The sequence below is a fragment of the Heptranchias perlo genome, chromosome 1, assembly GCF_035084215.1.
Source record: "Heptranchias perlo isolate sHepPer1 chromosome 1, sHepPer1.hap1, whole genome shotgun sequence".
Taxonomy (NCBI): domain Eukaryota; kingdom Metazoa; phylum Chordata; class Chondrichthyes; order Hexanchiformes; family Hexanchidae; genus Heptranchias; species Heptranchias perlo.
This window is the reverse complement of record NC_090325.1, coordinates 131,185,845-131,200,142: the sequence shown is the minus strand read 5'-3', so window position 1 is coordinate 131,200,142 and position 14,298 is coordinate 131,185,845. Positions and strand designations below refer to the sequence as shown.

Genomic DNA, 14,298 nt, shown 5'->3' with positions numbered 1-14,298 from the left:
TCTTGTATTCTAGTCCTCTAGATATAAAGGCCAGCAGTTGAATATTTTTTATGCAGCTTAGTCAAGCTGCCAAACTTAAGTATTATAAGTTCCAGCTGTCCCACCACTTTTTTACATTGCAAAATTTTCTGAACTGGAAACAGACAAAGCATTTAACTTGTTATATGACGGTTGGCACTCGAAAAGATGAAATACTCTAAATGGAGTTTGATGTAGAGTTTTTTTCGTGTTGTTAACTATTTAAGTGAGTTCTAAGTGTCCTTTACAGTGTTAGTCATCATGGTGCAGATTACAGACAGCATTGGGATACTCCAAATGACTGTCCTTTCTGTATTTTAAATTATAATACAGTGTTTTTCAATGTGGAGAACTAATGCTCTGAAAATAATCAAAATGGCTAATGGAATGCTGGCCTTTATAGAGAGAAACTATTTCCGCTGGTTGGGGAGTCTAGGACTAGGGGACGTGCCTAAAAATTAGAGCCAGGACTTTTAGGAATGAAGTTAGGAAACACTTTTACACGCAAAGGGTGGTAGAAGTTTGAAACTCTCTTTGCAAACGGCAGTTGATGCTAGTTCAATTGTTAATTTTAAATCTGAGATTGACAGATTTTTGTTAACCAAAGGCATTAAGGGATATGGGGCTAAGGCGGGTTTATGGAGTTAGGTCACAGATCAGCCATGATCTCATTGAATGGCAGAACAGGCTCGAGGGGCTAAATGGTCTACTCCTATTCCTAAGTTCGTAAAGGGCAAATACTTTTCAAGGCAATTTTTATTCGCTATTGAAATTCTGATTGCTCCGGCCAAAGTTGTATTAGCTTTCAGGTTGTAGTTGAATAAATAATGTGGGGCTGAACTATATACAAGCAGTATAGTTTTAAATGCTTTGACTTGATAATTCTATGAAAATAATAATTGATCACTTTCTATGTTTAATCTAAATATTGAAACAATTTTCTTAACTACTTCCTGGTATACGTCAAATTGCTGCCGTGTTTTTCTCTAATGGGTAGTTGGTTATATATAGTGTGGCAGATTGATCCAAATATACCAAATGCCGAGGTAGTACAGTGGCAGTGAAAAACCACAGTGAACTCCAAGTGTTGGAGCTCCAGCATTAATGCCTGTGGCAACTTAACTGCTGTTTCCAGATTAATTTTGGCATAAGGTGGAACACAAAATTTAAAATGATGAAAAGCTGAAGTTATGTGCAACCTAAATAATTTAATATCTAACTGACAGACTTTGCTCAGAAGTGATTCTTTGCAATATTAGAATATTGGGTCAGAATTTGCTGTCAAAATAACGGTGAGGCTAATGGTGATCGCCGTTATTTATGCATACAGCAACTTCAGGCGAGGAGCAGATGTGCGGTTAAATGTGAATATCCAAAAGTTGCTGTCTTGAGTTGCGCCACTCCCATTAGTTTTGCGAAAATGGCATTTTGCTGTCTGCCTCACCATTGAAATGTTGTGAAGTTGCTGTATTTACGCGGTGGATACGAACTAGACTCGCCACAGATATTTAGGGCTAGTAATTAGTAGCGTAAGTACCATTTTAACTTTGTGATAATTGGTAATTACTGCCAACCTCTCTGCCTCTATTACAATTGTAAACAATTTTACAACACCAAGTTATAGTCCAGCAATTTTATTTTAAATTCACAAGCTTTCGGAGATTTCCTCCTTCCTCAGGTAAATGTTTCAGGAGCTCCTTGAAGCCTACGCATTTATACATATAGAACAATACATGGTGTTTACAGACTGCCCCTGCAACTACCCGTTGCCAAGGCAATCACCGTGTTCAGACAGAGAGGTGTCACCTGCAGAACCCCCGAATACACATTCAACAAAAAAACAAACAGGGAAAAAAAACAGAGAAACATGGAGTCTCATGTCTTCAGGTTTTGAATTTTTTGGGGAGATTTTAAAAATGTCAAATTGTAAATTTTAAAAATGTTTTTCTTACTTTTCCTTTCTGACTCTTTTTTCTCTCTCTCTTAATCCAATCTTTCTTGCCCTTTCTTTATTTCTCTTTCTGTACCTGATTTGACATTGAATTCACTCTCTCTAATTCACCCTCCTTCTCAGTCCTTCCTGTGTTTATTTCCAAATCCTTAAATCTGATTGATTAAGGAGATACCCTGTTGCTTACCCTGTTCACTCAGGTCCCAGATGCCCTGGTTCCCTCACTGCGCCGCTATCAGCTCGCACTTTGAACAATATGTGGGCAAAATGTTTTTGAGCTGAAGGTTGCAGGGGCAAGTCTAACGGCTGACACTGTTAGATGCCCTGGCATGGCAAAATCTGGCCTAATGATAGCACATTAGCAGTCAATCTCCAGTTTCTCCCCAAAGAAAGGAAGAAAATCAGTGAGGTATATTTCCAGGGGTGGAAGCAGCCATCTGGCACCTCATTCAACTGACCATTCTTCATCCATAGCTTGAACATACAGAGTTGTGTGCCCGAGAGGTTTTATCCCACTTGAAGTAAACTGCTTTAAATTGCCACACAGACCAGAGGTTGACAGACTAAAGTAATTAATATCTTTATTTATAAATAATAACATGACGTAATATGAAGCACAACAAGTGGTGAATACTAAAAATACAACCAACCTTATTTTCTGCCGGAGGTTGGCAGAAACCCCAGAGAAAAGGCATAAATGGTCATTTTTAACTATTTCACTATTTCTCCAGGGTCCCGTTGGTCTTCTGCCAGCCAACTTCCATGGAATTTCCGGGCAGATATATACAAACATAAATACAATTCAAAAGTCCTACATAGGCCAATTAATCTTTAAAAAACTAGTTTGTAATTGAGTTCCAAAGTCTCTATAAAATGACAAAAGAAGTTTTTGTTCTGGCTGTTTTTGTATTTCATATCACTTTTTGTCCTATTCTGTTCAAATCGTAATTTGTCCTTCGGCAGGGCCTGTTTCTCCAAGGACTATGAGCAGTAGTTGAAACTGCTCCTTTCAAAAGAACTATTGTGTGCTTCAAACACCCTGCTTTAACCCTTTAAAAACAGCATTTCTGTTGATTCTTTGATATAGAGGTTCCCAAATTCAATGCTTCATCCATATATCCAAAGAAGCAGAGCCTGGATTCTCCGCTACGATCCCACCTGAAATAGGGAGGGATAGCGGCGAAGAATGAGGGAAAGTTCCAACCGCTACTTCACTGCCCCGAACTGGAATTCCCATCTGCCGGGAACTCCACTGGCTGTGTCTTCCCCACCACCCATGCAAATGGCAACGTGGGTTGGGGTTCTGAGGATGGTAATACAAGATCATAGCCAATGTAAAATTCCTATTCAGATTTTTTTTTGAAGGATGCTGTAAAACTCAAAGCCTGGTTATGCTGGTAGAAATGAACCAAACTACCAATCTAGGAGGGACTCTTTATATAGAGGGGCAATGGAATTGAAGAAGACAGTCCAGAAATTACAGAATGAGTTGAAGAAAATATATGAGTGAGCAAAGTAATAGCACATGAAACTTAATGCAAACTAATGTAATGAACATATGAAGGAAAAATGTGCAACACATAAACTCCATGAATGATGCGGAAATAGCTAAAGAAGAAGTTCTAAGAGACCTAGGGCTTTTAGTAAACTCAATGCTCAACATGTCCAATCAATGCAGAGCAGCAATCAATAAAGCCAATAGAATACTGAGCTGTGCAGTCAAAATAGTAGAATACAAGTTAAAGGATATTGTGATCAAACTGTAGAATGCTTTGGTCACACTGCACCTTGAGTACTGTGTCCAGCTCTGGTCACTGAGAAATAAGGAGAAGTTCAAGATCTAAAGGCAGTGTAAAGAAGAGGCAGGAGGCTGAACTATGAAGAAAGACTGGAGCAACTTGGACTTTTGAACCTAGATAATCACAGGATCTATCCAACGGGGACTAAATTGAGCCGCGAAGTGCTCGTCGTATAGGCTCTACACAGACTCCTAAGCACCGAAAATGGCGTCCAAGATGTGCATGCACACTTCCGGGATGATGTGCGCGGGACGACACCTTAGTAAAGATGGTTGCACACGCACACCTAACGAATGCAGGAATCATGTAGTGGCGATGCCGGTGATGGACTGGGGTTGACAATTGTAAACAATTTTACAACACCAAGTTATAGTCCAGCAATTTTATTTTAAATTCACAAGCTTTCGGAGGCTACCTCCTTCCTCAGGTGAACGATGTGGATGTTCCAACAAGGTTCACCTGAGGAAGGAGGAAGCCTCCGAAAGCTTGTGAATTTAAAATAAAATTGCTGGACTATAACTTGGTGTTGTAAAATTGTTTACAGGAATCATGTAGTGTAGGGAGATTATGATGTCAATCAACATGCATCGCTGATTTGAAGCAACTGGCACCATTTTCGAACTTCCCGCTCCAGCCAACACCCTGTCCTAACCTCACACAGCTGAACAGGACTTAAAGGGCATGAAGGACCCCCCCACCAGCACTATTTAAAGAGAGCATGCAGGAGTTACAGGTTAGTTGCTGGATTAGTTATTCTGGCTGTTGGTACAATTGTGGATGTTTGTGGAAGTTTCTTATACTTGGAGAAAGTTGCAATATTATAGAGAGAGTGATCTGGGTGGTCTTGCAGTGTTTGTAGCATTTAAAATAGTGCGCTGAACAAAGTTGCTTCCAGACATGGGTGGCCTGCTAGGTCTTCCTCTGAGTATTGAACATGACTGGGAGCATGCAGAGAGGCCATGCAGAGCAGGACAAGCTGCTAGAAGAGGGAGGAGGAGGGGGAGGCGCAGGGCACTCAGCAGTAGACCATATCCAACGAGGGTCTTCAGGGATCAATTCTCTTACCTCAACTTCAGCGACGACCAGTGCATCCGACAGCTGTGGTTCACTAAAGAGGTCGTGACCGAGATCTGTCAACTGCTGCAGCCACAACTGCAGCCTTAGAGCAGGGCAAGAACAGCATTGCCTGTGGCTGTCAAGGTAACCGTGGCGCTTAATTTTTACGGCTCTTGCTCCTTTCAGGCTGCTGCTGCTGATATAAGCAACATCTCACAGTTTGCAGTGCACTACTGTGTAAGGGAGGTCACTGAGGCTCTGTACCCACTCCGAAACAGATTCATCTCATTCCCACTTGACAGAGACAAGCAGCATGAGCGAACACGAGGGTTTGCTTGCATTGCAGGCTTCCCCATGGTGCAGGATGCCATTGACTGCATGCATATTGTTATGCGTGCTCCACATTTGAATTTGGCCACATTCATGAACAGAAAGGGATTCCACTCCCTCAATGTGCAGCTGGTGTGCGACCACAGGCAGCGCATCATGCAGGTCAATGCCCACTATCCTGGCAGCAGTCATGACTGCTTCATTCTGCGGCAGTCCAACGTGTCACCTATATTTCAACTAGCTCGGCAAGTCAAAGGCTGGCTACTGGGCGAGCAGGGTTATCCCCTCATGAAGTGGCTCATGATTCCGGTCCAGAACACACGCATATGTGCACAGCAGGCATACAACGAGAGCCATGCTGCCACATGGAACATCACCGAGCACACTATATGTGTCCTCAAGCAATGCTTCCACTGCCTGGACCACTCTGGAGAAGCCCTGCAGTACTCAGGTGAGCGGGTCTCAAGATTTGTCGTTGTATGCTGCATGCTGCACAACCTCACCATTATGAGGGGACAGCCCTTGCCACCGTCTATCTGGCTAGAACCTGAGCAAGAGGCAGAAGAAGAGGAGGGGGAAGCAGAGGAGGTGGAGGAGGAGGAGGTGGAGGTGGAAGTGCAGCAGGAAGTGGAGGAAGAGGCAGGGAGGCTACAAGGTAGACAGGCCGCGTCTGTCAGTGCTCTGCGTGATCACATTATTAATGAGAGATATCAATAATCTCAACAACACCTCCCCATTCACCAACAGTCCCACACTCCTTACCTTTCCTCTCCCACATGACCATCAAATTGTCCTCCTTTTGATTACACATTGTTTCCTCCCTCAGCTTATCGCAGTGGCTGGAGCATGGATAGTGGAAGGCTGCTGAACTTCAATGGAGGAGAGTGCAGATGGCCGTGGAGGACGACCTCGAGCAGCTCTGGGCCGGGAGGGCCCGGCTACAAACTGCACCATCTCGGCCTGGGCTGCAGCGTTCTGGCCTGTCTGACTGACAGGCAACAGCAAGGGCACTGGCAGAGTGGCAGGAGTGGGAGCAGGAACGCTGTCATCCTGAGAGAGGACAGCAGATCCGACTGCCATGTCGCCACTGCCACTCTCCCGGGGCGGTGACTCAGCCTGGTGATCAGCTGGAGAACAGATTACTGGAGTGCTGTGACACCCTGGAAGCCCAGTTTCACTGTGAAATCCAGAGCCACGATAGCAGCAGTCTGAGCTTCCGAGGCAGCAGTCTGAGCTTCCAAAGCAGCAGTCAGACCTTGGATGGCAGATGTTTGTGCTGCAATGGAAGCTGAGACATTGGTCATCAGACGCTGCATCATGGTGGGCTCCACAGGTGCGCTGATGGAGGTGACCACCCGTTCCATGTGGGAAAAGATGGGCTCCAAGCCCTGCACAAAGCCCTGTGCCGAGTTGGAGCTGGTCTCCTCCATGCCCCTTCTCATTGTGCGCAGGCTTTCTGTCAGGCTTTCCAGTGCCCCAAGCATTTGTTGGTGTACGCCCATCAGCTGTCTTCTGCAGCCTGGCCCATCAAAGTCCTCATCTGATTCCTCTGCAGCAGAACTAGTGAGGGACCTTGCCCTCCGGCGAGCTGGCACCTGTGGTATCCATTCCCACCGCCCCGGCTCCTGCGCACTTGTGCTCGGTGTCTCACCATGTGCAGATCCCTCCTCTATCCGAGCCTCTAAAGTACACGCAGTGTCAGTCTCTGAGCTGGTGGAAGCAAGTGTCGGATCGAGTGATGGTGTCTCTTCATCATCACTGTCATCTTCCTCTGCCTCCTCTGACTGGGAAGGTTCCAGTTCTGGGTATCTGAAATGACAAAGGGACACGGGTTGAGTTGTGGTGAGTGGAGAGGAGAAAGTAAGATGTGCATGCTTACACCATCTGCATCACGTGAATCAGAAAGGATTGTGCGATGAGGGAGAAGTGAGAAGAGAGCAGAAGGATTAAGTGTGCAGAGACCCTCATCATCGATCCCTCCAGCACTGCCAGTGGCCATGGCCGCAGCGACGAACCACCCAATGATGCGCAACACCATGTCCTCCATGAGGGTGAGGAAGTGTAGGCGTGCCTGTCCTCACACAGGTTTTTCCTGCTGCCTGTTGTTATGTGCCACCTTTTCCTGCAAGAAAGAGGGAAGTGTGCCAATGAGTGTCCTGCAAGGTGTTTGGGTGATATGGCTGTCATGGTTGAATAGCTGCCAGTGTGTGTGACCTGTGAGTGTGTGGCTTGCAAGAGTGGTAATGTGTGAGGGTAAGGTGCAGCATCTGATTCGCACGGTTGCGTACTGATTGAATGAGTTTGTTGGTATGTGGGTGATGGGGGTGTAGTGTGTGGAGCAGTGGATGAGGCTAGTGGTGCAGTTGGTAGGAGATGCCACTTGACGGTTGAATGCACTCACCTTGACCATTCGTGTCAAATCATTGAACTTCTTCCTGCACTGCATCCATGTGCATGGAGCGATGCTCTTGGCTTTCACCTCGTCTGCCACAGCCTCCCACTGCCTCTTGAGGATGTGTCTGGAGGGCCTCTTGCACCCCTGTGGATATAGGATGGCCCTCCGTCTGTCCACCTCTTCTACCAAGGCCTCCAGTGCACCATCTGAGAACCTTGGTGCACGCCCTCTCGCAGGCGCAGCCATTCCTCAATATGTTCCAGCCCAGTAATCACTTCTCACACCACTTCCTGCAGCCACCGTCCACCTCCCCTTTAAGAGGTGCAGTCTGCCTTTAAGTAGTGCTAGCTACCCCCGATATCGGGGCCCCCTGCTGGTGCGTGCAGCCGCTCACAGTGCTGGCTGCACACAGCAATCATGTAGATCAGCAGGCAGCATGAATGTTACTGCTTCTATTTCTTATGTTCTTATATCTCACAGGATGTAAAATGTCCCAGAAGATAAAGCTATGTTAAAGTTACAGCGGGTTAAGGTAATCTTTTAAAGCTGACGATCAAATGCTTTTGAGGTGCATCTTACTGTTTGATAGTGTGGTTGAATGGTCCATATTCACACCAAATCCTTTTCATTTAATATCTATGGGAATGTGAGTTTCACCTTTCTTGCATGAATGAGCATCACCCTACATTTATCCACTTTAAGATCCATCTTACAGTCTTTACTCCATTTGCTTAATTTATCTTTTTTTTTGCAATTTCTTCCAGCCCTACCATTTCTCCCACATTCAGCAGGAGTCTAACGCCAGGTGAGAGATTACAATCTGTCTCCCTCCTGCAAATGGTATGTCGGCCTTTATTACAAGAGGATTTGAGTACGAGTAAAGATGTCTTACTGCAGTTATATAGGGCCTCGGTGAGGCCGCACGTGGAGTATTGTGTACAGTTTTGGTCTCCTTACCTAAGAAAGGATATACTTGCCATAGAGGGAGTGCAACGAAGGTTCACCAGACTGATCCCTGGGATGGCGGGATTGTCGTATGAGGAGAGATTGAGTAGATTAGGCCTGTATTCTCTAGAGTTTAGAAGAATGAGAGATGATCTCATTGAAACATACAAAATTCTTACAGGACTCAACAGGGTAGATGCAGGGAGGATGTTTCCCCTGGCTGTGGAATCTCGAACCAGGGGTCACAGTCTCAGAATAGGGGGTAAGCCAGTTAGGACTGAGATGAGGAGAAATTTCTTCACTCAGAGGGTGGTAAATCTTTGGAATTCTCTACCCCTGAGGGCTGTGGAGGCTCAGTCATTGAGTACATTCAAAACGGAGATCGATAGATTTATAGACATTAAAGGCATTAAGGGATATGGGGATAGTGCAGGAAAATGGCGTTGAGGTAGATGATCAGCCATGATCTTGTTGAATGACGGAGCAGGGTCGAGAGGCCAGATGGCCTACTCCTGCTCCTATTTCTTATGTTCTTATGTTCTTAATGATTGTGATCTCAGACCTCCACCAGTAAATCTTGCCTTTGCAGTTTCTATTGCTCTCTCTTTCCTTAAGAGAGAATACTGCAATTGCATGTGCATCCCAATGTTCATTGCAATAATTTAAGTCCTCTATTGAAACTTATAGGGCACTTCCATCAGCAGCCAGTGGGACTGGCGAGAGAAATACAACAAAAAAGAAAGGGAGACAGAAACAGAAAAAAAAACAAAGGAAAAGTCTGAAAAAAGGGAGAGGAGAGGGAATAAAATTTTACTGCATTGAAGGAGGGAATCCTGGTGGGAAGGAGCCCAGCCTGTCGGCAACACTTTCCAATAATCATGGGCATGTTGCCCACAATCTTTTATTCAAATTTGTCGAGGCTTCCTTCTGCTGGCATGTACTTGGAAAATTTAGGCCTTCCAAATAACGACTGTTAAATGCCTTCTTTGTTATGGAAAGTCTGGATAATACTTTCTCAAAAACTCTCAGCTTGGCTCAGTTGTAACACTTTCATCTCTACGTCAGCTCCACTCCAGCACAAAGGAAGCCCATAATCTAGGTTGACATTTCAGTGCAGTCCTGAGCGAGTTGAGCTGCATTGTCAGAGATGCAGTCTTTCAGATGAGTTATTAAACAGAACCCCTGTCTGCCTGTTTAGGTGGATCCTATGGCACTATTTGAAGAGCAGGGGTCTTACTCTTGCTCGGGCTTTGCTGTGAACAAATTGGCCATATTTGCCCACATAACAACAGTGACTATATTTCAAAAGTAATTTACTGGCTGTGAAGTGCTCTGTGAAGACAAGGAAGGTGTTATATAGCTGCAACTTCTTTCTTTAAAAATCTTGCAAACTATTCTAACATTAAAATATACACATTATGGATACATTTCAACTGACCATAACTATAAGCTTTGTAATCAATTTAACCAGTCTCTTGGTCAAGGTTTCCAACTATCCAGTTTTAACATTGGATATGTGGAAATTTATAAAATGTAAATCAGACACTAAAAACCTGGGGCCTGAAATTCTGGTTAGATCGGAAGATGGAAAGCAGGCGATACGCCCATCTACACTTGGAATTTGGGGCGGAATCCAGTTCTGACAAGATTTTGCCGTGTTCCTTTGTAATCACCATCTTCCATTGGCAGAGGGAGAGGGAATGCAAGAAGGCAATTTCTTCACCTGTTCCCCCACATTGAGGCATGTCTGGGAGAGTTCTCGGATTACCCCAGGTATTCTGCTGATTCCGCCCTAATAAGGCCTCAAGAGAAATCTCGCCAGCTAAGAGATGAATTCAGGACAGTTGAGGTCTTTTAAAGGGTGCTAGATCTTACCTGGACTAAGGCAATCAATCGTACAGGAGATTGATTACCTTTTTGTCTAGAGGTAGAATGACTCCCTTCAGAGCTGAAGATTGTAGCTGCATGTTTTTTTCTTTGGTCTGATGAGCCTCAAGGCATCTCCACCATACAAGGGCGATCAGTACAGGCATTGCTCAAGTGGCTTTGCAGATGTCTGCAGCCTTCCCCTTCTATGCAAAAGACCCTGCCCCCGTGTAGGCAGACAGGGGTTCTGCTCCGCCACACTTGCATCAGCGGAGAAGGACCAATGTTATTTCAGATCCCTAGTTTTTAAATAGAATTGTTTTTTTCTCACTTACTTTGCTGTCTCTTGTTGTGGAAGTTTTAGTTTTTAAAGTTATTAAGGCTTTCAATGAATTTTCATCAGCGGCAAACAAAAACAACTCAAGCCATGATCCTGACTCTTGCGTTACCCTTGTCTTGATTCTATTTAATAGATTTTACATTTGGCAAAACATGGTAACTCTATCAGCAGCACTGCCATGGCCTGTGTGCAATTTGCCTGCTCACTTGTCCCGTCAACCAAAGAACAGTGCCGGTTTGTGCATATGTGCCAGAACTAAATGGAGAAGAAAACGCCAACAGAACAAAAAATAGTCCAAGAAATAATAAAAGCTAAAGGGTAAATTTACCAATCCTTCACACTCTCAATAGGGAGTCACGCTCAGAGAGGGTGCGAATATTGTAACCCTGTCTCCAACTCATAGTCCTTTCAAGTATGGCTTCCCACTGGGAGCTTAGGGATGGTGAATTTACCCATACATCAGATGTGACAGATTCAAATTGTCTGATAATATCTTTGGACATCCTTGGCTGTTGAGTTGCCAATCTCGGTCATTTTCAGAAAACAATAGAAGTGAAATACCCAGCAACAGAGGAGATGACCTCTGTCCCTCACCCCTCTTCACAGCTAGAGTCCAAGTTGTGTTACCCAAAAGGAGAAAATGGGGATAAAAGAGCATTTGAAACAGAAGCAGTGGTAGATAGCTGAATTTTCTTTTGAGTATGTCAAAGGAATAAGTGCTAACATAAATATACAAAGCAGATTTTCAATCACCACAGACTTGCTCTTTATGTTTAGTGATTTCACAACACTGTTTTGATCATGTGGTAGTTTAATGGCCCAAAGTAAATTACTCCAGAACAACATAAACCTGTCATGTTATCAGATTACTGCATCTTGTCACTTCAGAAAATGTATCTGCACTATTCATAGTAGTATTTCTATTGATACTCAAAAACATGCTTGTTCAGGAATGAAAGGTTACAGATTCTTTACACGCTTTCTGTAAATGGCATTCTTCTGTATACAAAACAAAACTGTCTGTTGGTTAACAGTTCTGTTGGCATGTTCAGTATAAAATACTGTATATTTTTAATTTTAAAGAACATTTTTAAAAATGTATTTCTAAATCCATGATTTGCCTGGCGAATTTGAGTTTAACCCTTTGCAGCCTGCAAAGTTAATATACCAGATTTTTGATGTCATAACAGTTCTTCAGCTTTTTAAAAAAAAATCCATTTGACTTTTAGATTTTTTTTGCCAAAGAAGATTTAATGAGAGTAATGCTGCAGCATTTTCCCACTTCGCATTTGGTGACATAGGCCCCGATTTTAAAGGGGAGGCGGGTACGATACATGAGAGCCCAAAGTGGGCAGTGCACCCAGGAGTCCAGGAGATGGAGGTTTCGTTTCCATAAATGTTCCCGGAGTCCCACCCGAACACGGCCAGATCCACTACCTGGGCAGGCAGGAGTGCAAATTTGCCAGCAGGAAACCGCAGCCGGGAACCCATGGCAACAGTCCCCGGCAGTCAGTGGGGGGAGGAGGGGTCTGGAGGTGATCGGGGTTGGGGGGGAGGTTCTAGACATGATCGGGGGGAGTGGGGTGAAGCCTGGGGCAAGGGATGCCCAAGGCTTCCTTGTGAGGCCTGGAGGAGCACTCCTGCTCCTCCTGGTCCACAAGGAAACCTAAAATAAAATTTAAAAAATTATCTGCTGGACCTCTTCTGGCCCACGTGCGGCTCCTGATGGGGAAGCAGTCACTGTTCCCCCACTTCAACTAAAACTGAAGATTGGGTCCCGACGACATTATCGGACCCAATCTGCATATTTAAAGTAGGACCTCGCTTCCTTCCCGCGGGTGTCCCGCTCACCTGCTCAAAAGAGCCGATTAAAATCAGGACATGGCGGGAAGGCAGCGGGATCAGAGGGGGTAAGTGACTGGCCTCATTTTAACTCCACCCATGCACAGTTTCCACCAAGTGGGGACAGTTAAAATCAGGGCCATAATTTCTGTGTCAGACATGAAAGAGGCTTGATGCACTTCAGTGTACCTCTACAGCAAAATTCTGATACAGAAGAGCAGTTTTTACTGCACTTAGTAACATTGGCTTGCCCTGCACATTCAACCTATGTCTCTCAAAACTGGAACAAGTGCTAAAAATTCACGCCCATCAAAAACAAGGCAGAGTACAATAGCATTCATCAGCTGTAAGCACCAAAGATTTCAAAGTGAGGGGGAGTTTTATCACCCCATGCCAGCGGGATGTAATCTGGAGGAATGGCATTCTCCATAGGTGACTGGCAGCATTGTAAACAACTGTCTTACTCCACTATGCCATCTGTCCCAGCAGCTTTATTGGTCCTTAATAGAGAAAACAGCAATTGGTATTAGTCCAGGCTGTAAAGGGTTAATTATACAGGCTGTGCTTTCGTCACATAATTAGATCAGGTTCAATGTTAAAAAGTATATCATCATTTCCCCTGCGAACTTCGAGCAGTAGAGGGGACTCGTTCATCACAGCTTCCTGCAAATCATTTGTCGTCTTTAAGGGGATTCCATTTACTTTGACAATAACGTCCCCATCTTGGATTCCGCCCCTACAGGTAAGGTAATGGATATATATTAAAATATGCCAACAAGTTTATTTCAAAAGATTTACTTCAACAGGTGCAAAAAGTTTTATTGTGTAAAATTTATTCACTAAACATGAAGGTATTTCTAGCGATGGATGGTGGCATTTTCACTACCATCAACACCAGTTCTTCTGCACGGGCACTGCTACATCACATGACTCTCATACTCAGTGGCACAGATTTTGCTCACATAGGTTGAACACTGCTGGAGTTCCAACTGGCTCAGTGAGCAGTAGGTGTTGCTCTGTGTAGTCTGCTGCTGCAATTTTGTGATAACTAGGAGGCCTTGAAAAACAGAGGTGTACCCATTTTTAAAAAGAAAAACAGATTCCGTAGGGGCAATTGAAACCTAACTGTAATATTGGGCGTGGTGTAAAACCAGCGTTCCACCCAGTCCCATGGGTTTGCCGCCCATTGAGTTAGGTTAAATTTACCCTCCATATTTTTAATAAACTTTGGGTAAGCAGGCCTGTTGCTATCTTTAAAATAAATAGAGATGCTTGCAATGTCCCCTGTCTTTATTGTAGACTTGGCAGCAATATTGAAGTTTGGAATGGTTGACAGGTTGATCACTGGATTGTGCTCTTCCTAAGACTGCAAGGTTTAAATTGGACAACCTCTTTCTTTAAATTATTAATATAATTGATCTATTGGGCGCTTAAAAGTAGTTAAGATTAAATTAGCCTTTTTCTGACCTGTTGGAGAAGCTGATTAGCTACTGGGTTTAAACTTTGGATGTAGATTTTCTAATGATACAATCGTATTTGCAGCTTCAATATATAAGCGTTGCTACATGCACAGAGGTAGCAAGAATCTAAAATTATACTTGGAAAATTCCAAAAGATCCAAACTGTTCCATCTAAGATTTGGAAACACTCTGCATCTGATCCCTAGTAAAAGGCTTGAAATATGAGTAAGCAACTTGACCGTAGTTTCTTATGCTAACATTGATAGTACAGTGCAGCTGCTACAGTTCCTCGTCTC

General features: G+C 44.1%; 1 protein-coding gene across 2 annotated transcripts in view; it reads right to left on the bottom strand.

Annotated features, from left to right (window-relative positions):
* Window positions 1–11,493: 11,493 nt before the first annotated feature.
* Window positions 11,494–14,298, bottom strand: part of LOC137326174 (serine protease HTRA3-like) — a 43,388-nt gene continuing 40,583 nt past the window's right edge. For both annotated transcript variants that reach the window (XM_067991050.1, XM_067991054.1), the window contains exon 10: window positions 11,494–13,278. In XM_067991050.1, coding sequence (XP_067847151.1) covers window positions 13,113–13,278 — 166 coding nt within the window. In that variant the 3' untranslated portion in view covers window positions 11,494–13,112. The remainder of the gene's footprint in view (window positions 13,279–14,298) is intronic.